At 45.7% G+C, this 23577-nt stretch overlaps 1 protein-coding gene across 6 annotated transcripts in view; it reads right to left on the minus strand.

The window, feature by feature from the left end:
* The window catches only part of TANC1 (tetratricopeptide repeat, ankyrin repeat and coiled-coil containing 1), a 264732-nt gene that overhangs the window by 23400 nt on the left and 217755 nt on the right, over positions 1–23577 (minus strand). For all 6 annotated transcript variants that reach the window (XM_032755640.2, XM_032755638.2, XM_032755636.2 and 3 more), the window contains 4 exons: positions 22865–22987; positions 15362–15598; positions 13068–13253; positions 10806–10884 (listed from right to left, as the gene is read on the minus strand). In XM_032755640.2, coding sequence (XP_032611531.1) covers positions 10806–10884; positions 13068–13253; positions 15362–15598; positions 22865–22987 — 625 coding nt within the window. The remainder of the gene's footprint in view (positions 1–10805; positions 10885–13067; positions 13254–15361; positions 15599–22864; positions 22988–23577) is intronic.

Genomic DNA, 23577 nt, shown 5'->3' on the forward strand with positions numbered 1-23577 from the left:
CCCTCAGCAGCAGGCCCGATGGCCACACCCTGCTCAACTGTAAAGGCAGAGGACACCAGGAAAGAGTGTGCCTGACACACTGCACATTTCTCAGCTACTTTATCTCAGTGGTAAAATGTAATGAGGGATTTTAGGATTTTTTTTTTTTTTTTTTAAACTCTGGGAATGACTGCCCACCCCACCTTTGTAACTGACTCTAAGTGGCTATATGGAGGCTGACCGGTCAGGCTTCCTTTGCTGCCACTGGGAGCTCAGCCGTCACACTGAGGGCCTCAGGAAAGCTGGCCCCCACATCCCCTGGCTGAAAGCAGCAACCCCTCCCCAAAAGGCCAGGCAATGTGCCTCCCCACCCCACCCTCTAGAAATAGGACTAAGATTTACAGAAGCCAAATTTCATAGCTTCGCTTTGTTCTTTGTTAGGCATTTCCTCCCGCCTCTGAGGGAGGGGAAGGCTTCTATTAGAAAGAAGAACATACTTTCCAAGAGCTATAAATTTTTCACCTCTACAAAGTCCAGGCAGTTATCTAACGTAATCCTCAACAATTTAAAGGATAAAATGAAAGGTAATCAAGATGGCTCTTCCAGAAAACCGTACTTGCACTGGGAGACAAACATCCCCAGCCTTGGGGTCTGGGACAAGCCTCCAACACTGCCAGCCTCAACTGAAGCTTCTGCAGGCTGGGGCGCTGCTGCTCAGTGACCTCACGAATGGGAAGCCAGCACTGCCCAGGTACAGTCACATGCTGTGTGATGATGTTTCAGTCAGCAACAGACTGCGTATACAATAGCACAGTGGTCTCATAAGATGATAATACCATATTTTTATACCTTCTCTATGTTTAGACATGTTTAGACACACAAGTATTTACTTTTGTGTTATAGCTGCCTATAGTATTTAGTACAGCAATAGGTCGTACAGGCTTGGAGCCTGGGAGCAATAGGCTGTGCCACCCAGGCTTGTGTAAGTATGCTGGAGGATGTTCACACAATGACCAAATCGCCTAAGGATGCATCTCTCAGAACTATCTCATGCATGAATTTAAAAAGTTGTGGTTTTGAACACCTTCCTTATTGTTTCTCATTTGGCAAAACTCTCCCAGGAGGGCCAGATCTCCCAACGACCATGATGGGGCCTGCAGAAGCAGCCTGGCTGGGGCCAAGTATGGGGATTCTGTGTTATAAGGCAACAGGCATCAACCAAGCATCACGGAAAAACGTGGCTCCCTCTGCCAACAGACATGACCCCATTTTCACCGAGCTATCTAATGGAGGTGAACACAGGGCAGAATCCAAATCTGGGTAACCAGAACACTCCTGACCATGTTACAAATTCTACTGTAAAAACACTGTCAGCCTGTCTGTGCATTCAAGATTAAACAGGAACCTCAAATTGCCAACTTCTTTTAAAAAATAAAGTGTGTAACTGCACCTGTAAACAGGACTTCACACGTGTGATCAAAATTCCTTTCTTTTCCATCCTTCACTTATGACTCCATCTTCCAAAGTAATTGCAAAGTTTAAGATTCCATCACTTATGCATCCACTTATTCAACTGACAAATGTATAGCATACATCAACATATTATAATAATAATATTAATCAACTTATCACAACCCTGACAATACATAGCATTTACTGAACATGTATCAACTGCTGAGAGCTGCACAAAATACCCTGGGTGGATTCTCGTTTAATCTTGTTAAGAACCTTTTGAACCAGGTGTCATGATGATGCCCATGTTACTGAGGTGAAATAACTGAGTCACAGAGATTACATCGTCTGCCCCAAATCACAAAGGGAATCAGTGTCAGAGTCAGAAATTTAACCCAAGCAACTGAATGGACCTGAAGTCACGCTCTTGATCAAAACGGGAAGATACTATTGGATTTAAATAACATACCATGCCATTTGTAAAGGGCTGCCTACACGATGCTCTTGGTCCTCCATATTCATAAATTCAGTGAACACAATCAACTTCTATGAGTCAAGCGCTGCTCTTAGTTCTCTGTTACAGATGAGGAAAATAAGCCCCAGAGAAATTAAACCACTTACTTAAGGTCCCACAGCTAGAGGGAGTATGGCTCGGTCTGAGTTTTTTGTTTTTTTTTTTTTGAGACAAGTGTCGCTCAGTCGCCCAGGCTGGAGTGCAGTGGCGCGATATCGGCTCACTGCAACCTCTGCCTCCTGGGTTCAAGCAATTCCCTGACTCAGCCTCCCGAGTAGCTGGGATTACAGGCATCCGCCACCACGCCTGGCTAGTTTTTGTATTTTTAGTAGAGACAGGGTTTCACCATGTTGGCCAGACTGGTCTTGAACTCCTGACCTCATGATCCACCTGCCTTAGTCTCCCAAAGTGCTGGGATTACAGGCGTGAGCCACTGCACCCGGCCAGTCTGAGTTCTTAGCTCCTACACTGCTGCCTCCAGGAAGTCACCTTTAAAAACATCTAAAGCATCCAACAGCCTTCTGTGAGTGTTGTTTAGAATGAAAGTACCAGAAAGTGCTTCTCTTTTTCTGAGGAACTGCTGCGATTTCTCCCATGGACAATAAAAATGGTTTACAAGGATTGTGTTCCCCTCTAATTCTGGCCACATGGCATTCTACAGCCACAGTAGTAGCTCAGTTTAGTATGCCATGGCACGAATGTTTGAGCGGTTCCTCATGTCCTATTCTTGACTTAGTGTTTTAAAGTTCTTATCTGCATCATTTCAAGTAAGTCTCTTCAAATCCTTTGATGAATAATGTGTGTGCTATAAATAATGTAACCTCAATTTAAAAACAATTTCCTAAAAGATAAACAACATAAGCCATCTTTCATACAGACTTTGTTCTTCTAAGAATCCATGAGAAGACTGGACCTTTGGACAGCTGTCACTTCTAAAGTGTGCTGAGAATGTTCACATGTGGAAGGCTGGGTTACACACCAAGTTATTTAAAGCAGGCATGAGGTTCTCTCTCTCCTCTCGGTAAGGGCTAAGTTTGTGCTGAGGACTTGGTTACATGCCAGGACACCACATGAGGTCTCAGTGTAAAAAGGGGGCATTTCCACAAAAGCATTTTACACAATCTCATATCTGGCCCCCAAAACACAGAAAGAATCCAAATATCATTTCAAGAAGAAACAAAGATGATTTTTCTGTGGGAGTGTAATCCTTCCTAAAATATGAATGAATACATTTTTTTCTGTTGAAGGCAGAAGTATTTTTTATTAAATACTCAGGAATCACTCACTAGGAAAATGGACTCCATGTACAGCAAGAACAGCTTGATGAAGGTGGTCAAGGGGCCAATTCGTTTGTGCTTGAGACACCACCCCTGGGTTTCTACGGGCTCACTGCTGGCAACTCAGCCTGCCCTACAGGGCGGGGACACGCTGACCTGACCCCTCTGCCTTCTTTGCAGAAAGAAGTGGTCTCCAGAACCCACTCACATCAGGGGCAAAACCCAGGGGTCTGTGAGACCAGGAGGATAGGGTATGGACAAACCCAGGCCCCTCAGTTCTGATCCCCCATCTGCCTCCACTGTTTGGGGGACCCCCATACCCATCCTCTTCCATCCAGAGCCCTGTAACCCCACTTTGTCCCTCCCCTTACAGGGCACAGGGTCGCCCCACCCCATCTTGCTCCTTTCAGGATCCTGGGTGGTCCCTCCCACGCACCCTTGAGGGTACTGGCTTACTCCCGATCGTGTTGCTTTGCCAAGGACAGTTCTGACTGACAGCAGCCTGGATTTCCATGCCCACTAACCTTACTGAACCTTCTTAGAACAAACACTTGCAGAGGAAGGAATGCCTTGATAAAAAATTTCCAAAACCAGTACTGGTGAGATGCTCAGAACCTCTGAAAAATACAGTATCTTCAGTGTATGACAGCAAGTCACAGTTTTCTCTACAGGATCCTCCATGTGTGTTCCATGTAACACATATTCTCCACATGCCCCAACAAGCCATGGGCAAACGCTTTCCTTCCAATCTCTCACCTGAAATTCTGTCCTGAGATGTGCATGCATCACCTAATGAGGTGGATACTTCCTGAGAAAGGCCACACATCATCAATGACAGGGATGCATCCTGAGAAATTAGTCATTAGGTGATTGTATCATTGTGCTAACACCACATAGTGGACTTACACGAACCTTGATGGTGTAGCCTACTACCTGCCTAGACTATATGGTATAGCCTCTTGCTCTTAAACTGCTAACCTGTACAACCTGTTACTGTACTGGATACTGTAGGCAGCTGTAACACGGTGGTACTTGTGTAACGAAACATAGAAAAAGTAGCAACATAGAAAAAATAAAGACACAGTATTGTATGGGAACACCTTCTCACATGCAGTCCATCGCTGACACAAACATCATTATGTGGGGGATGGCTGTATATGTGACTGCAAGGCTCAATCCAGTAGGCCTGACATTTATTTTACATTCTTACCAAAGAACAGCCCCTCCTCTCTCCAAAACGCCTAAGATAAATTCAAATGAAGAATGGGTCATTTTTACACTAACAGTAATAAGGCATCCAGCTCCCTGTGTTCTGGGGCGGCCTTGGATGTGGGAAGCCCACCGTCCACGCCTGGGGCCCCCCTGCGATGGAAGCCAAAAGAGCCACAAAAGGGGAAAGGAAAGCAGTCCCATGGGAACAAGAGGGAAACGAAAATCATCAAAGTGTCAAACACAACAGGACGCAGCTTCGCAGCACAATTTGGAAACAGGTGCGAGGACCCCACCCCCAAGAGGGGCCTGGAAACACCCACCCCAGCCGTAGGGCACTGCCTTAGGCTCAAGACCCAGAGGGAGCCAGGTTCTATCCAAAATTCCATCCAGAATTAGTGAACAGTGAACTACAGTGAGCACACATGCCGAGTGGAACTGCTTCAACGTGCTACACAAAGGGAGGCCTGCGGTGCGGCTAAACAGCCCATTCAATTCACAGCAGAGAAAATCTGGCCCGTCTTAGGAACAGAGGCAAATAGTAGCTTTGGCAATAAAAATTATTTACCTGACTAAACTCCTTTAGAAAGTATTCAACAATTAAAATAGTACTGACTTAACATAAAAACACTTCACATGAAGTATTTCAGTCACACTTTTAACCAACTCTGATAGGGCAACCCCTTCCAGAAATTAGGGAAGGGCAGCCCTGGGGAGCTGCCAGGGTCCTGTGCATGAAGCGTGGGGCTCTGGGTGTGCTGGCGACCTTCTTTCAAACAGAAGGACCTCTGAGGAGGTGGCCATGACAGGGCAAGATGACTGCCAGAGACCAGCATGAGGACACAGCACACCCAGGCTGCAGAGAGGGAGATGTTACGGACACAGATGGGGCTATGCCCACACCATGCTTGGCTAATAGCTGTGTTCCCAAAGATCCAAACCAGCAGCCCACTGTGCCCTCAGCACAGGTGCCCCACTGAGGACTTGGCGAGAGGATCTGAGCCATCTTGGAGTCCAAAGCTAGGACACCAAGAAATCAGGACACTGGGTCTTTATGAGTGACCAGGCCCCTTACTCCTCCCCCTCCAACCACAGGTATTTCTCCCAAATTATTCTGCAAGTGAACATCTCCCTCACTAAATATATGACTTTGTTTCATTTAAATCCACTTGTCCACTTGGTCAATACCTATATGACAAGGACCACGCTATACTTGCACTGTCCAATTTGGTGGCCACCCGTCACATGTAATTTAGATAAATTAAGATGAGATTTTAAACTATTGTTCCTCAGTTGCACAAGTCACATTTCAAGTACTCAATAGCCACATGTGGCTAGTAGCTACCATGCTGGGCAAAACAGACATCACTTCCATTATTACGGAAAGTTCTATTGGGCAGCACTAGAACGGACAGTTTCCATACACAATGGTGTGGACAAGAGACAGGGAAATTTTTGCCCTCACAAAGCCCATGACTGGCTGGGTGTGGTGGCTCATGACTGTAATCCCAGCACTTTGGGAGGCTGAGTCAGGAGGACTGCTTGAGCCCAGGGGTTTGAGACCAGCCTGGGCAACATGGTGAATCCCCGTGTTTTGCGTCTACAAAAAAATTCAAAAATTAGCCAGGTGTGGTGGCTCATGCCTGTAGTCCTAGCTACTCAGGAGTCCAAGGTGGGACGAGCACCTGAGTGTGGGGAGGCAGATGCTGCAGTGAACTGTGATTGTGCCACTGCACTCCAACACGGGTGACAGAGTGAGACCCTGTCTCAAAAAACAAACACAAAAAAGCCCACAATTTGGGAAGAGCAGCCTCCTATCAAATAAGCCACATCAAATAAGCCTATCAAGGCCAGGCATGGTGGCTCACGCCTGTAATCCCACCACTTTGGGAGGCTGAGGTGGGCGGATCACGAGGTCAGGAGATGGAGACCATCCTGGCCAACACAGTGAAACCCCATCTCTACTAAAAATACAAAAACTAGCTTGGTATGGTGGTGCATGCCTGTAATCCCAGCTACTCGGAAGGCTGAGGCAGGAGAAGCCCTTGAACCAGGGAGTTGGAGGTTGCAGTAAGCCGAGATTGCACCACAGCACTCTAGCCTGGTGGCACAGTGAGACTCCGTCTCAAAAAAAAAAAAAAAAAAAAAGCCTATCAAATAAGATGTACTGATGGTAAGTCCTATGAAGGGAACTGGAGAGTGAGCCAAGGGAGTGGAGAGGGTTAAGGCTCTGATACCAGACAGGACCATCTGCCTGAATGGCAAGTGCTGGAGCAGAAGGGCCTCTGTTCTCTTCTATTCAGAGCAAGGTTCTAACCAGAAGCCCACAAGCAGGCTCACACACTTGAGTGTGGCCTAGAACTTGCAAACACAGTCCTTCTGCCAATCCACAGCAGCATGAGGTCACCAGCTAAGCATCTCTGGTCATTTCGGCTTGGGCTGATTCAAAGCAAACACTGACATGGAGACAGTAACTCAGTGTAGCCAGAACTTTTTGGGAGGCAGCATGGAGTTGTCACAGTTATGGAATGCCTGAAACAGATGCCATAAGCATCTGGTGGGTTCTCACCATGTTTCAGGCTGCCGAGAAACTACGGAACAGACACTGACCAAGTCTGTGAATATCACCCAGCCAAGAGCCTTGGCATCCTCAGGGTGGTACTGTTAGATGCAGGCATTCATCATCTGCTTTGAGCTTTCTTCTGATGAATGGATCATACCACTTATTCTCCACTAGAGCCTTTTGTTTGAGGGTGGGGAGGATGCATGGGGAGAGGGAGAGCTCGAGAGCTACTGGAACTACAGAACTGAGTTCTGAATGGTTGGTCCCTAAACATTGGACAGACAAAAACTAAATGGTCCTGGATGCTGGTGAAAACAGAAAATTAAACAAGTTAAGCCCTCTGCTCTCCGAAACCAGTAGAGACAGTCTGCAAGTTTTCTAAAGGCTGTGGGTTGATTGCAATAAATCCCCAAACTAAATACTGTTCCCACTTTTTATGAATGTCTTAAAATTCTATTGTACATTTTCTTGTCTCCTTCAACCTAACACAGGAGCCACCTACTTCTGTGATGACATTCGTTGACTTAGGGTCACCAGCAGTCAGATGTGCAGGGCTCTGAGGGTGGAGGGCTGCTGCTGTGCCCAGTGCCACCACACTGACGGCCTGAGTGAGGGGGACCTCCACAGGGCTGCTGTTCCCCGGCTGGTGGCCGTCTTTCTTCCTCACCAAGAACCCACCGCTTCCAATCAGCAACAGGCACGAAAACCACACTTCCGCCATGTGGAACAGATTCACTGAATTGCAAGGCTCTCCTAGCAGAAAACTGGAGGAAGAATCTGTGCATGAATTTAGCTCCCACACCACTGGCTCTGGCAATGGCAGAGAAGAGATGGGCAGGTAGCTGTCCTCCTAACGGGGGTGTCCCTGCGGGAAAACAACAGGCTGTTCAAAGGCAGGCAGGTGAGTCAAAACAGACGAGGAAGCTCTGCCTTGTCACCTCATCAGCTAGCATTTTAAAGCCAAGCTGTTCACAGCTAAATCTATGCTGGACAGACTTGTGTAAACATACTTAAGTTTTCAAAAGAAATAATGAACTGTTATCCACACAAAGCTTCCAGTTTTTCTGCCACCTTCCCACATCCCAGATAAGTATTACTCTTGGGATCCTATCCTTGTGCTGTGGCTAGGGACAGATACGGTCCATCGTAGAGTGTTTTGGACACAAAACACCATTGACTATACCCAGGAATGAGGACAAAACGAGAACAGGATGCAAAACCACTACTTTCCCTTCTGTGGGTCCCTATAGCAATGAGCAACAATGCACACAGCAGTACAGCCACACAGGCTGGGGAATCCCAGGGCCCATGGCTTGAAGTTGAGCCTTGGTGAGAACCAGGACTGTGAGCTGACCCATTCACTCTCAAGGTCCTTACCAAGGCCTTCAGTTCTCTGTACGATGCCTCATCTGCCTTCATTCCCACATTTAGGGTCAGTAACAGACCCCACGTGGCCAAATCCCAAAACATGGATGTCACATTCCAGAGCATGCAGTATACATTTGTGTAAAGACCTGTATTTGCAGATGTTCTCTCAGCTGAAACCCCCTGCAAGATTTCAAGGTATTCCTCTGACAAATGCAGGCCTGGAAAGTAGGAGGGCTTCGGGCAGTAGACGATAGTGGTTGTCTTTGAAGGGACACAAGAGAAAGGTACCAGACAGAAAAATGCAGAGAAGGCAAGGTGGATTTTGTTGACATGCAGTCCACAGAGAGCCACTGTGGCTAAGCCTGAAAAACAGCACTTAGCTTGCCTCTTCTTGGTTTAAATTTTAACAAGCGTCTCAAGTAAACTCTTGCCTGATGAAATTCACCCTGATGCCTGGTGAGGAAGAGTGTGAACTGCTTCCCAGGTTGCAAAGTGGTCTGAAGGTTACTCATGAGGCTTTGGACGGGAGGGGCCAAGTTACTGTTTACCTTTTCATTAAGACCTGAGGGACAACTACAAGGAGATGAATTCTGCCAACAACTGAGAGCTTGGAAGTGGGTCTTTCCCCAGTGGAGTCTCTGACGAGAACACAGCCCCAGCCAATACCCAATTAGGAACCTGGTAAGATCCTGAAGTAGAGAATCCAGCCAAACTCTGCCAAGAATGCTGATCTAGATAAAGACTGGTGGGAAGTCTGTTGTTTCTCATGTGTGTCTTTAGCCATCAACTGACGGGCAGATTCTCAAGGCAGGAGGATAATGCAATTCAGGACTGCTCATTGAGAGAAGAGAGCTCAAACAAAGCCTTCAAAGTCAGCCCTTCTCTGGAATTTTCTTCCAAATAAAAAAGTCATCTTGAATATTAAAAGGTTAGAAATTCTCACTTGAGCTAAATGTGTGATGTCATGGCTGCTAGACCTGATGTCCATTATCTTCATGGGTACCTCTCCCTGTGTGTCACTCTATGTCAGGCTTTCTAGACAGCTCTGCAGGGAGCTAGGAGTCACCTGAAATGACTTGGGATGCTTGTTAAGAAAATAAAATCCTGGGCTTTCCCCCTAGTGAATCAGAATGTCTAAGCCCAAGTGCCCCAGGAGGCTCTTATCACTAGGCAATGAAAGAACAGGGGTTTGGGCCTTTTGGCTGTCAGTAGTCAGGCTCTTATCCACTTAGCAACACTGCTGCCCACCGCATCATTTGGAATGTGATGGAAACTTTTCTTTCACCAAATTATAGAGCAGCCTATACTATTTAAAAGGAAAGGGGAAGGACTCCATAAAGAATTAGGCAATATTTCAATCCACATACTTTTACCCGTAGACATAATCCAACTCCGCTGGAATTCTGTACTTTCTCTGCACCTGGGAGCACACCCAGCTCCTTCTTTGGACCCACAAAGGGGATGGAACAAACAGCTGTGAGGCTCTGAAGGACAGGCCTGCACTCCTGCCAGGAGGTGAAGCTCTGTGGCTTTCCCCTATGGTGAGCTATCTAATAAGCTCTTCAAATCACCATTTGGCTTATTAGGAAATAATTTAGGGGCATTTGGAAACAAATCTGTGCAAGAGAAATGGAAATCATATATACCAGGTACACACACAGAAACATAACCTGGAAATTCAGGTATACTCTTGCTGACATCTATTTAAAAACAACTTGTAATTTAAAGTCTTAGACTTCTAACACGAATCCAGTCAATACTCTTGCTGACTTCTATTTAAAAACAACTTATAATTTAAAGTCTTAGATTTCTAACACGAATCCAGTCAAATGGAAAACTGGAAAGCAGCATTACTGATTTAGTCTCACAAGTAACCAACTCAAATCTTCACCAGGATGTGCTCAGCCCAGGCTTCTCACTGTAAAGACCCATGGAAATGACTTGGTAGCTTGCATTCGTACAGTAACGTGAGTAAACCCCATGAGGCTGAGTTTTACCCTCATTCTGTGCAGGGCAGGGCAAGCCACTGCCTTCTGTGCTGAGCCGCCTCTGATTTGTGTGACAATGGGGATAGACGTTCATGCCTGGCTCACCGTGCACAGGTCACAGGAAGATCACATTGGTTAGATGTGTGAGATTCGGCAAACCAGAAAACACCACCTTACTTAGGTACTTCCACCTGACATTCATCAGATGTACCATAATTGCTAGTCTAATTCAAAATAATCAGTTAATAGGATTGCTTTAAAAAATAAAATCTTATGCTTCCAGCAAAGTTTTGCTACTCAGGTAGAAAGTTCAAGGAGCTCTAAACTTCAAATGCCTGTGATAAAATAAAAACAGGACTACATACATCACAGTCATTCTTAAGACAATTAGGCCAAAATAGGGCTAAAACATCAAGCAAGCTGCCCCAGACTACAAGCAGTGGCATTATAATTACCTGTTTCTCCCCACAATGTGTCGGTGCCATTGACTTCTACTTCATGTTCCTTCTCCATCCCCAGCAAGCACTGGACCACCTGTCAGAAGTGGCAAGGTGATTTAATAAGTTCTCTTAGCAAGAGGTGCTTATTATAGCCCATGTATCAAAGGAGAGAGTGTGTTGTTTTTTAACCATTATCTCACACTGCTCAAGGACAGAAAAATATAATCAAAACTGTTTTCAAGCATAATTCATATGCTATTCACACTTTCAGTTGGAGAAGAATTTAAAAAAAATCTCAGTGAATTTCAGCAACATGGTTCAGGATTACTAGGTACTCAGAATTCTAATGAATTCCAACATGACCCAAATATGCCAGCCTAATCAACAAAGGACATGGCAGATCACACAAAGTGCAGTTTCTGCATAAATCACAAGATAGTGAATCAATTTTTCACAAGGAAGGAAAACAAAGCGATATACCTTTTTCCAAATTTTTACAAAGTATTGTTCAAATACATTTTCTGCTGGTAGCATTATTCTTTTTCCCTTATGGGACTCTTCCTGTCAAAGGGTGGGTCAGGTCACAGGGACGGAGGCAGGAAGCCTGGCTTGCAGGGAGACGAAGCATCTGTGCCCTGGACCTGAGTTCACCCTGAGCAACAGCAGCGAGCAACGGGAGAACACGACAAAGCCACCTTCCAGTCTCCTAGCCCACACCCTTTGTGGTAGGCTGAATAATGGCCCCCAAAGATGTCTACATCCCAATCTCCAAAGCCTGTGAATGTGACCTTACAGGGCAAGAAGGAATTGCAGATGTGATTATGAACATTGAAATGGGGCGATTATCTCAAATTAGCAAGGTCTATATCTGATACACACTTGATTTAATCAATCACAACCATCCTCTCGAGAGGGACAGGAGGAGTCCAGGTCAGAGGACAGAGGAAATGAGACGACAGAGGCGAAGGTGAAAGTAAGGCACTTTGGAGATGGAGGAAGGGGCCATGAGCTAAAAAATACAGGTGGCTTCAAGAACTGAGAAAAAGCAAGGAGACAGGTTCTCCCCTAGAGACTTTAGAAGGAAGGCTGACCTCCCAAAAGTGTGATTTTAGACTTCTGACCTCCAGAATTCTAAGAGTAAGTGTGTGCTGCTTTAAGCCACTAAGGTTGCATCTATTTGTGATAACAGCATTAGGAAACTAACATACCCTCCAAGTCTTATGGTGAACAAACCCTGCTTTTTTCACCCTACTGGCTGCGCTGAGGTGATTTTTGCTCAGCATTTCCTCCCAACCAGCTTTAAAACAAGGGGTTTAGCATGGATTAAGACCAAGGTCATTCCTAGGCATTCATGGTCCTCCCAATGATGACTTTTCACACTTAAAAAAAGGAAAACATCTACATTTTCATGTGTGTTTATTTAACAGTATCCTTGTGTGTGTGTGTGTGTGTGTATATATGTGTGTGTGTGTTTAATGTTTAAGCCAGAAATTAGCCAGCCACTATTTCATGCTTGTGTGTGTGTCTGCCCATGAGTTTTGAATGCCAAAGTCAGCCAGCCAGCTTCGCACTCAAATTTACTAAAGTCATTTTGGAAAAAGAATCTTACCAAATACTGGCACCTCTAATTGCTTGAAGATAATTCAGAGTAAGAAATACACAGGAGGAAGCGAGCAAAACATTATTAAATTCACAGATAAAACCAAGACACACAGGTCAGGAGGTGACAATTAAATCTTCAAACTGAGGAATACCAACATCTGTCAGAAATAAATGCTCTATTTAACTACTGCATGGAGTTTTCATTCAGTGGAGGAGCTGTAAATGACAAGCATTCTTGTGTGCTATCAAACCATTAAAGTTCTATTTTTAAAAATCCTTCAAATAGCAACGATTTTAGAATCAGGATTCTATATGATTATTTTTAAACGAACACACAAGGACAGAAGAAATGAATCAAAGGGGAAAAAATTTAAAACAGCACGTCTAGAGGGCAGAGCAGGGAAGGAGCAGAGACATGAGGAAGAGCTGAGAGTGAATGTCATCAAAAGGCTTCCCATAGAAGAATAAGCCTGCCTGTCCCCATCACGTGTGCACAGGAGAGTGCACTGTCACTCACGGGAAGGATGTGATGCCCATAGAAGACCTTCTACTGCAGGTGGTCAACGCCAACTGCTAGTTCTTGGCATCCTCCTTCTTTCGGTCCTTCAGCGTGTCAATTGACTTGCTGGGCTACAGCTTCTAGTTTCCCAGGAGGGAAACCCCTGCTCCACTCACCGAGCTGTGGCCCATGCTGGCGGCCGCGGTCAGCGCCTGCTGCAGGGCGTGGCTCTTCCTCAGGTCGCCTGGCTGGGGAGGACCCGGCGACCACTCACAGGTCAGCAGGTACTGGAGAATGTCACCGTGGCCCCGTAGGGCACTGTGGACAAGCGCACACTGGCCCTTCTTGTCCAAGTGGTCCACCTGGGGGCAGGAGTGGGGGAAGGTTATGGCTGAGCATTACTTTGCCTCTGAGCATGTGGATGCACCACCTAGCTGTGTGCAAACCCCACTCCCTGTAAGCATACGTGGGGTTCACATTCCAACTTGTCTTTCTGGAGAACATGGAACCTTAGTCTGGATTACTTCCAGATGGTAATGAATGTACCATTCCAGGCCTCAGGTTCCCTTTGCAAGATTCAGGGTCACAAAACACCCTCCTTACTCCCATGTCCCTGCAGCAAACTACACAAAGCTCCTAACTCTCTTGTGAGCATGTGTGGAGACACAGACCAAAACCTCAGACAAAGTCCTGTGCTTCCCAACTTTGGATACTTGGGTGGGGCATTCTAAGTCTGCTGTGACAAGCTATAATTTAGGGGAGTAGAGCCACTCTCTGGTCACTGAGCCAGGGGATCCAAAGAAGAGAGGGATGTGGAAAAACAGCTGAGTGTGGAAGGGCAGGAAAGGAGTCCAAGTGGCATCTGATTGGGAAGGAGGTCTCATGCAGGCCGTGGCCTGGGCATGCTGGCAAGTAAAGGGGGGGCGGCCACCAAGTCAGGGCAGGCCAGCTAGGCAGAAAAAGTGAGTGCCACACACCTTCTCCTCAAGGCCCCAAAGCAGCAGCAGCCCTTCATGCCCTGTCTAAACCCCAGAGTACTGGGCCTGTGAGCAGCGCCCAGGGCCTAGCCTTGCATGCCTGCCAACTCTGGGGACGCCCTGTACCCTCATTCAGAGGCTTTGCCAGAGCCCTCTGACATAGCACTCAGCCTCCTACTCTAGAGCTTTCAGCTGTGATGGGGGGAGGCCTGCTGGCCTCAGAATAAAGTGTAAAGCCCAGCTGGGATCCGTAAATGGAGGTGCGGTGATGTGTAGCAGTAACATACCCACCCCAAAGGCTTAGCCACACATTTCCCTTCTCCATGAACTGAAGTTTATGTATGTCCCAAATGTTGGATTTGAGAGAAAAGAATAAAGCTCCCACAGCTGTTATAAGCCTAATTTTTTTGAACTTTAAATGTCCTAATTAAAAGATAAAAGATAATTAGCAGTTTATCTCTACTGTTACTCAAAAGGCACATTTCCCAAAAAAAATGCTTCCAGTAAACCTAGCATTTACTGTGAGCTCGATATCATTCTCATTCACCTTATTAAAGCTGATAGCTCCTGGCCAGACGTGGTGGCTCATGCCTATAATCCCAACAGTTTGGGAGGCCAAGACAGGCAGATCATGTGAGGTCAGGAGTTCAAGACCAGCCTGGCCAACGTGGTGAAACCCCATCTGTACTAAAAATACAAAAATTAACCAGGCATAGTGGCACGTGCCTGTAGTCCCAGCTACTTGGAGGCTGAAGCAGGAGAATCACTTAAACCTGGGAGGTGGAGGTTGCAGTGAGCCGAGATCATGCCACTGCACTCTAGACTGAGCGACAGAGTAAGACTCTGTCAAAACAAAAAAAAGTTGATGGCTCTAGAGTAACTTGTATAGCAATACATACTTATTTCATATATGACTGAATGCTTACTCAACAGCCCTGTGGTAGGGACTGCTGTTATGCCCATTTTACAGAGAAGAAGCCTAAGTCATATATAGGCTCAATAACTTGCCCAATACCCTAGAGCTGGCAAGTGGAAAGATGAAGATTCCAGGCAATCTAGTTCCTGGAGCTCAGGCACACGGCTTCTTCATGAGTTCATGGAACTCATCTTACTGTTTTAAAAGGACATAAAATGGGATAAGAAAAAGAGAGGAGAAAAAAGCAAACATTTAAAATATTTTAAACCAATCTTGGTGCTTTCTAGATCGATACTTGCAGGCTTTTTAAAGGCTGGCCCTCCTCATGTGGCGAGGAGCCAGGGTCTCTCTGGAATTCTGCCTTCTCCTGGACAACATTAAGCAGAGTTGCTGTGTATGAGCAAAACACACCTCTCTGAGGCTGCCACATTACAAAGTGACCGAACCCTGGAGCCCGACCCTTTCTGTGTATGCTGTGGCTTCAGAGACAAGAGAGTCTGGCCCAGCAGATAACAATTCTAGCAAAGAGATAAGCCATTTCCTTGCCCCAGCCCCAAAAGAGCAGGCTGCCGCTTACCCTCGCTCCCTTCTTGGTCAGCAGACACACCAGCTTCATGTGGCCAGCAGCTGCTGCATAACAGAGGGCAGTCATGCCGTTCTCCGACGTTCCGTCCAGGAAGGCACCAAATTCCAGGAGCAGAGTGACAACTTCCTCGTGGCCAAGGTGAGACTGGACGCACAGGATTGGGGCATTATTTAACACTTCTGTCCTGTAGTTCATGTTGGCCCCTCCCAAAATCAGGAGACGGCTCACCTGTTGGACAAGGCCCCCCAAGAAGACTGTCACATGTATGTCATCTAAACATTTGTGGAAATGGGCAGTATCCTCAATTTTCGGTATCATTTTAATCCAGTGGTTCTCAAACTTGAATGTGCACCAGTATCACCTGGGAATATATTAACAATGCACATTCTCATTGGTGGGAATGTAAAATAGTGTAGCTTACTGGGAAACAGTAAGATGGTTCCTCAAAAGATTAAAAATAGAACTACTGCCCCAGGCACAGGACTGTAATCCCAGCTACTCAGGAAGCTGAGGTGGGAGGATTGCTTGGGGCCAGGAGTTTGAGGCTGTAGTGCACTATGATCATGCCTGTGAACAGCCTGCTGCACTCTAGCCTGGGCAACACAGCAAGGCCCTGATCTGAAAATTTTTTTTAAAAACTTTAATTAAAAAAGTCAGTAGAGGCCAGGCGCAGTGGCTCACGCCTGTAATCCCAGCACTTTGGGAGGCCATGGCGAGTGGATCACGAGGTCAAGAGATCGAGACCATCTGGCAAACATGGTGAAACCCCATCTCTACTAAAAATACAAAAATTAGCCGGGCGTGGTGGTGTGCGCCTGTAATCTCAGCTACTTGGGAGGCTGAGGCAGGAGAATCGCTTGAACCTGGGAGGTGGAGGTTGCAGTGAGCTGAGATTGCGCCACTACACTCCAGCCTGGCAACAGAATGAGACTCATTCTCAAAAACAAAAACAAACAAACAAACAAACAAAAAAATAACAATAGAACGGCCACATGATCAGCCATCCCACTTCTGGGTACATATTCAAAAGAATTGAAAGCAGGATCTCAAAGACATATTTGCACCCTCATGTTAATTGCAGCATTATTCACAACAGCCAAAAGGTAGATGCAACCTCAATGTTCATCAGTGGATGGTTGAAGAAAATGTAAATAGACATACAATGGATTATTCAGGCTTAAAAAGGGAGAAAATCCTGCCGTATGTGACAACGTGGGTAAACCTCCGGGAAGTGAAATAAGTGAAGCAAGCCAGACGCAAAAGAACAAATACTGTGTGAAACCACTTATGAGATATATACAGTAGTCAAATTCATAGACAGTAGAATGAAGGTTTCTGGGCCTGGGCACGGGGGAAATGAGAGTTGTTGCTTAAGGGATATAGAGGTTTGATTTTGCAATATATAAAGTACTGGAGAGCTATCACACAACAATGTGAATATTGTTAACACTACTGAACTGCAGACTTAAAAATTGTTAAGATGGTAAATTTCCTTTTATGTGTTTCTTAACCACAATTAAAAATAAAAACTAAACAAATGGCCAGGCAAGGTGGCTCATGCCTGTAATCCCAGCACTTTGGGAGGCTGAGGCGGGCGGATCACCTGCAGTTAGGAGTTCGAGACCAGCCTGGACAACAGGGTGAAAACCCCATCTCTACTAAAAATACAAAAATTAGCCAGCGTGGTGGCACACGCCTGTAATCCCAGCTACTCAGGAGACTGATGCAGGAGAATCACTTGAACACAGTAGGTGGAGGCTGCGATGAGCCGAGATCACGTCACTGCACTCCAGCCTGGGGGACAGAGCAAGACTCTGTCTCAAAAACAAAACAAAAACAAAAAAAAACTACACAAATGCAAATTCTTGGGCCCCACCCCCTGATTTCTGATTCATTATATCTGGGTGGTACATTTTTAATGAGTTCCCTGTTGATATTGACACTCTTGGTTTGGGGAACCACACTTTGAAAAATCACTGTTTAACCTCAACAAAACCAGGAAATTCATTTTCCTGGCAATGAAGTAATAATTGTGGCTGGGTGCAGTGGCTCACAACTGTAATCCCAGTATTTTAGGAGGCTGAGGAGGGAGGACTGCTTGAGCCCAGGAGTTTGAGACCAACCTGGGCAACATGGCAAGACCCCGTCCTATAAAAAATTTTTTAAAAAAGAAAAAAATAGTCATAGCGTTAATAGTGAGATAAGGCCAAAAGTAAATACAAATACTTTATAGGGATGCGTTCCTAAAAGAAACAGAAAATAGGGAAATGTCCACATGTGCCAGGATTGTCAGCAGCATAACACTGCTAGAAAATAATGTGGTGTTTCCACTAATTACTATATCCCCCACTTAGTAATCTCCCTGGATCTAGGTATTGGGAAAAGCTTTTTATCTATAGGTTTTAAAATAAAATCACTGAACATATGCAAATTTTAGGTATATTAATATTTTTTCTTTCAGATCTTCAGATCATTAGATACAAATGATGCTCCTTTAACAGCTATTAAGATGTCCAGTGTGTTTCTTTCAATGGTTCACTTCAATGGTCCTGACCCACATCAATCACTGCCCCTGCCAAAGCCTGGCAGGTCCTCCGCCTGCCCACTAAATGTGAAAACCACAGAGACTGTCATTTATTGACTAGAGACACATGGGGATCATTAAAAGATACAGAGAGACGACAAGGCATAAAAAATTCAGGGTATTTCAGTGATACATGTCCACAAGAGTAGCTGACAAACAGAATATTTACAAACAGATGGGTCTGGAAAATTATACTACCAAGTGGTGAAACCATAACTCACAATGGCATAGCGACAGGTTAGAACCCCAGGTGTCAAATTTGAAGATGTCTTGGCTGCTGAAGCTTGAACCTCTGTGATCTAGGCCTCCAGCTTCCTCTCTGATCTTCTCTGCAGAATCCTTCCCTCACTGCAGCCACCTTGGACCCAACACGTGCTGTGACAATGCCAAGCAGGGCCGGCCTCGTGGTCTCTACCCCCTTTTAGTTCCCTGACTGGAAGCTCATTCCATAAATATAATCACTTCCTGCAGGGCTCTGCTCCAGTGCCAGAACGCAGGGGAGAGAGTACCCTGCCTCCGTGTACTCACCTGTGCATACACCCAGGCCCTCTCTATCCCTCAGCATGCTGTTTTCCTGCTTAGTCCACTGCACCCAACACTGGTTCTACTATACAGAAGTTCACAGAGAAGAAAGGCAAACAGAGCCGAGCCCCTCCATGGATGGGGATGACCCACACATCAGTTTCTTCACACTGCTGGGACTGCCATCTACATTTAAGGAAGAACAGGCCATGTGCAAGTGACAAGGAGCCAGCCAACCACCTGACCACCACCCTGCTGTTTACACCATCAGAGAGACCACTGTCTAGCCAGATCCAGGTGAGCACCAACCCAGCCTCTAGGGTCTCACTGTCAACTTGCACTTGTGGAGGAATGGATGAGAGATCAGAAAGGGTGTCCAGTCCTAACACTGCTGTTTCATGGGCAACTTCAGGCAAATGACTTAATTAATCCCCACCGAGCCTGCTCTACAGATCTATATAGGCTTGCTTTTTAAAAACGCCACCAGACTCTGATCTAATTCAAAAGCATTTTAAGACTGCATTATGCTACAACATTAATAAAGGTGTGGCTGGGCATGGTGGCTCACGCCTATAATCCCAGCACTTTGGGAGGCCGAGGCAGGTGGTTCACCTGAGGTCAGGAGTTCGAGACCAGCCTGGCCAATATGGTGAAACTGAGTCTCTACTAAAAATACAAAAATTAGCTGGTTGCGGTGGCGCATGTCTGTAATCCCAGCTACTCGGGAGGCTGAGGCAGGACAATCACTTGAACCCAGGAGGCGGAGGTTGCAGTGAGCCAAGATCACGCCACTGCACTCCAGCCTGGGCGACAAGAGCAAAACTCCATCTCAAAATAATAATAATAATAAATAAAAATAAAAATAAAATAATAAAAGTGTTTTAAAAATCCCTTTGAATAACTGTTAGTGTGGACAGAATCAGATTATGCTGAAGAAATACGTGAAGATTTTATTAAGGCCAATGAAACCAGTCCTCAGCAAGAGAAGTAGAGAAGATACACGTCTGGAAATACATGCAATGCCACCAAGGGGCACACCAGACTCTGCTAGCCACAGGACGGGCAGGATCATTTGTAAATTCCCTGGATAATTTTGCCAGCCAGTTACATTCTGTCCTCCCCCATCAACCCCATACCTTCTTGAGATCCATGGGCCTAAAAAATGAAGGATTAAGTGGTGTGAGTTCTCAGCCAGCCCCCAAACTAACCTACTGTGTGATTTTCAGAAAATTCCTCAACCTCTCTGTGCTTTAGGTGCCACCTAAGAAAACAGCAGCATGCCATCCCATTCTATCTAACAGGTACTCTTTTGCTAATAATGGTGGAAGGTATACTTGGAGTGCCATGATGAATCCCTTACAAGAGTTTACCTGGAAGGCATGTGCTCAGGGCAGAGGTTTCCTAAAGATGTCATCAATTCACACTTCCTCTGCTTCTGGGAAAAACATTTTCCTTTGTTGGTGTAATGCTGTAGGTATTTTTACCACTTAACCCTCCATCATCTTCCCCTAAACTATGGTTCTTAACCTTGATGCACGCTGAAACCACCTGGGAGCTTGAAAGTTTCCAATACCCTGCCCCACTCTTGGAGATTCTGACTTAACTGGGGCTGGGGCTGTGGTGCCCAGAGCTCCCAGGTGATTTTAACTGGCAGCCAGGGTTGTAAACACATCAAGTGATAAAGGCACCTGCAGAGCAAGGGCTTGCTGAGTGTCAGGTGCCCTTCTAGCTGTGTGATTTTGCAAAGTATCAACTGCCCTAAAACTCAGTTTTCTCATCTAAAAAAAATGAGGATAAAAGTTTCACTTCACTTGGTGGTTGTAAAGATTAAAAATCAATGTGTAAAAAAAAGTGTATGTATATATGTGCATTAAGCATTTAGCACAGCACTCAGCATCTGTACATGCTAAATAAACATTAATTGATTTTATAATCAACCTTTCATGGAATCTTCAGAAAACGACAAGAACTCAGGTCCCTGACCTCTGGAAGGCACAGGAGGGAGCTCTGCCCTCCTGTCCACATCACCCTGCATGCCCACCCTGGGCCGTTCATCAGCATAGAGCAGCAGGGACACCTCATGCCGAGATGAGGGCAGAGGTAAGTCACCTGCAACCATCACATCCTCAAGGTCGGCAGCTCCTGTTAACAAGCACCAACTGGCACATCCAAAAGTTCCCAAGTGCCTACAGCAGAGCCACTGTTTCCAGAGATGAGGCAAAGCACTAACAACAATTCCTGTAAACATAATAAATGCCAAGTATGTTTCCAGTAACTTTAACATCTCAGTAAGGTTTCTCATCACTTGAGAGACAGCCTCTTTTGTGTCTCCACTTTATAGGTGAGAAAGCCAAGGCTCAGAGGGAGTAAGGCAGAGCTGAGTGCTAAGCACAGAGCTAATGACGGTCACAGAGCAGCCAGGTGGCAGAGCAGCAGTCTTGGCTGAGACAGCACTGTGCTGAAGGAACCTGTTTAAATGATTCATCCTATAGATTTTCCCCCAACGATATGGAAATTTTCCGACCATGATCACAGAAGCCCTCCTTGGACAACACTCGGAAGTGGTGGTATCTCTCAACTTCTGGATTTAATGAAAACATGAAAACAGGAAGGGAGCTGGGGATATGCGAGGCAATACGATCATGAGGACCAGAAGAGGCTTGGCCAGGGTGGTCATAGGGCAGCATCAGCATTCCCACTAAGTACACTGGAAGCTCACACAAGCACAATTGTTTTTAAATGTGTCCTTCCAGACTATGATGCAGGATATGACTGGATCTCCCGGCCAAGGGAATTTGGGCCAAAGGCCACGCCTAGCTCTGTTCTCCTCTCCTTTCTGTTGTCAGCTGAGAGAAGAACTGCAACCTAAATCCTCCTGAGGCCAGAGCTTGTGGCTGGCCACCAGTCCTATGAGATGGTACAACAAAACCACTGGCTGGATAGGACCCCAGTGGGCCAGCGGGGCCCAGGCTGGCCCCATCCTGGCCTGGCCACAGGAGACGACATGGTTAGAGACTGCTAGCATGCCACTGCAACTAAAATCCATCTACCAAGTAATCATCCCAGAGCAAGTCACTTTAATTTACCAAAGTGGCAAACTGCAATTATTGTTCAAAATGACATTCATTCCTGTATGACAACATTTAATACACTCTAAAAAAAGTTCCTTAATTGCATGCATAATTTAAAATTACTGTAATTTGTTCAAGATCCTGTGAAAACCTTTTTCCCCCCTTGAAAGACAAAAGAAACAGAAGGATAATGAAAAGACTTAAGATTCTATAACCACATTATAGAAATAATTTGGGAGATGGTGTAGATGTAGGTGACACTGGAGTTTTAAAAACAAAGTAAAAATGATTAACTCTTAAAATCGCACATACGTTAAAGAGGAAAGTTTATAATCTCAGGAGGGCCATGCTCATTACACTATTATGCCATACCTTTAAATTTACTGTCTTAAAAACTTGTACTCAACAGATGTTTCCCATTTACTTATTTCCATATTAAAATAAATTCTATGCCCAGAAATTCATTCAAGTATGAAAACAGATATTGCCATTTTTATTCTTGTCTTTCTTATGATTATAGAATTTTATTAGTTATGGAGAAGCCAAGAGATATACTCTTAGCTGAAATGAAAGATGAAACAATGTGAATGATTCAGGGGGAAGCCCTGGCTCACTAAATTGCCCCAGGGCTTCCACAGGCAGCCAGGTACATCAGGGCCTGAGGCTGAAAGGCCTGGACACTAACTGTCTTTGTGGCCTTAACAGGCTACTTGGCCTCTGTGTGCTTCAGATTCCCAGGCTACATGAAATCAAGAAGAAATATCTACCTTAAAAAGCTGAGTGGAACATCATGACATGACAGCCACTGACCAAGAAGTGAAGAAGCTCTTGGCTCCACAGAAGGCCATGCTGATACCCTTTCCATAGGCAGAAATATGTGTACATGAAACCTCAATGATTGTTTTTCTGTGTACTTATCTCTATGCATCACCCATCAATGCTTAATTTCCCATGAACTCTAAAGAGATGGTCCAGATTGGTAACCCAGGACACTTAAAAAATCCATTTTCCCTAGAAATCTCTCTGATCTTTGATTTCTTTTGTAAATTGCTTCTTTATCACATCTGCTGTGAAACAGTCACCACATGTGCACAGAGCAGCCCCAATCACCTACATCTTCCTGCCAAAGAAAAGCTAAACTTCTGGAAGAATGAGTAATACAGCGCCCAAGCCTGTGTGATCAGGGAAGCACATCATTAGAAGCTCCTCTGCATCCTCTCACCACCACCCAGGGCAGAGGGAAACAGGGCGGTTGGAGGAACGGCCAGCAGCCGCCCAGGGCTGGGTCTCCGGTTCTCTGTGCAGAAAGTTGCTCACCTTCACGTTGGGAGTATAGAGATTCCTGAGAGAGGCCAGGGCGGCGGACAGCCCCTCGGTGCTGTAGCCAATCCACAGGGCTTGGAGATGGCTTGAAGAAATTCCCGTCTTCTTACTGAGGCCCTGGAAACAATCAGAGAGAGATCTTGGAAACAATCAGACAGATCTGAACATCTCCTTCCCACCTGCAGGGTCACTCTGAAAGTAGGTCTGCCGCAGAGGGTGCAGATACCTGCAGAAGGCACGGGGTCACACAACGAAGAACGCCTGGACACGCGAGCTTTCACTACCTGAAACCAAGGGTCAAGGAACCAGCCTGCCTTCACTAGGTTAACTGTGTGCCTTGGGAGAGAGATGGCAGATGAGAGTTTTTCTTTGAGTCAGAGTCTTGCTGTGTCGCCCAGGCTGGAAGTGCAGTGGTGCAATCTCAACTCACTTCAACCTCCACCTCCCAGGCTCAAGTGATTCTCATACCTCAGCCTCTCAAGTACCTGGGATTACAGATACATGCCACCACTCCCAGCTAATTTTTGTATTTTTAGTAGAGACAAGGTTTTGCCATGTTCGAAGTAAATTAGAGGAAGAATAAATGACAGAATTAGAATATCACCATTTGAGCCCCACAAGGTGGTGCGTGCCTATAGTCCCAGTTACTTGGGAGGCTGAGGCGGGAGGATGGCTTGAGACCAGTGAGCTATGATCGCACCACTGCT

The sequence above is a fragment of the Hylobates moloch genome, unplaced genomic scaffold (assembly GCF_009828535.3).
Source record: "Hylobates moloch isolate HMO894 unplaced genomic scaffold, HMol_V3 SCAFFOLD_1, whole genome shotgun sequence".
NCBI lineage: Eukaryota > Metazoa > Chordata > Mammalia > Primates > Hylobatidae > Hylobates > Hylobates moloch.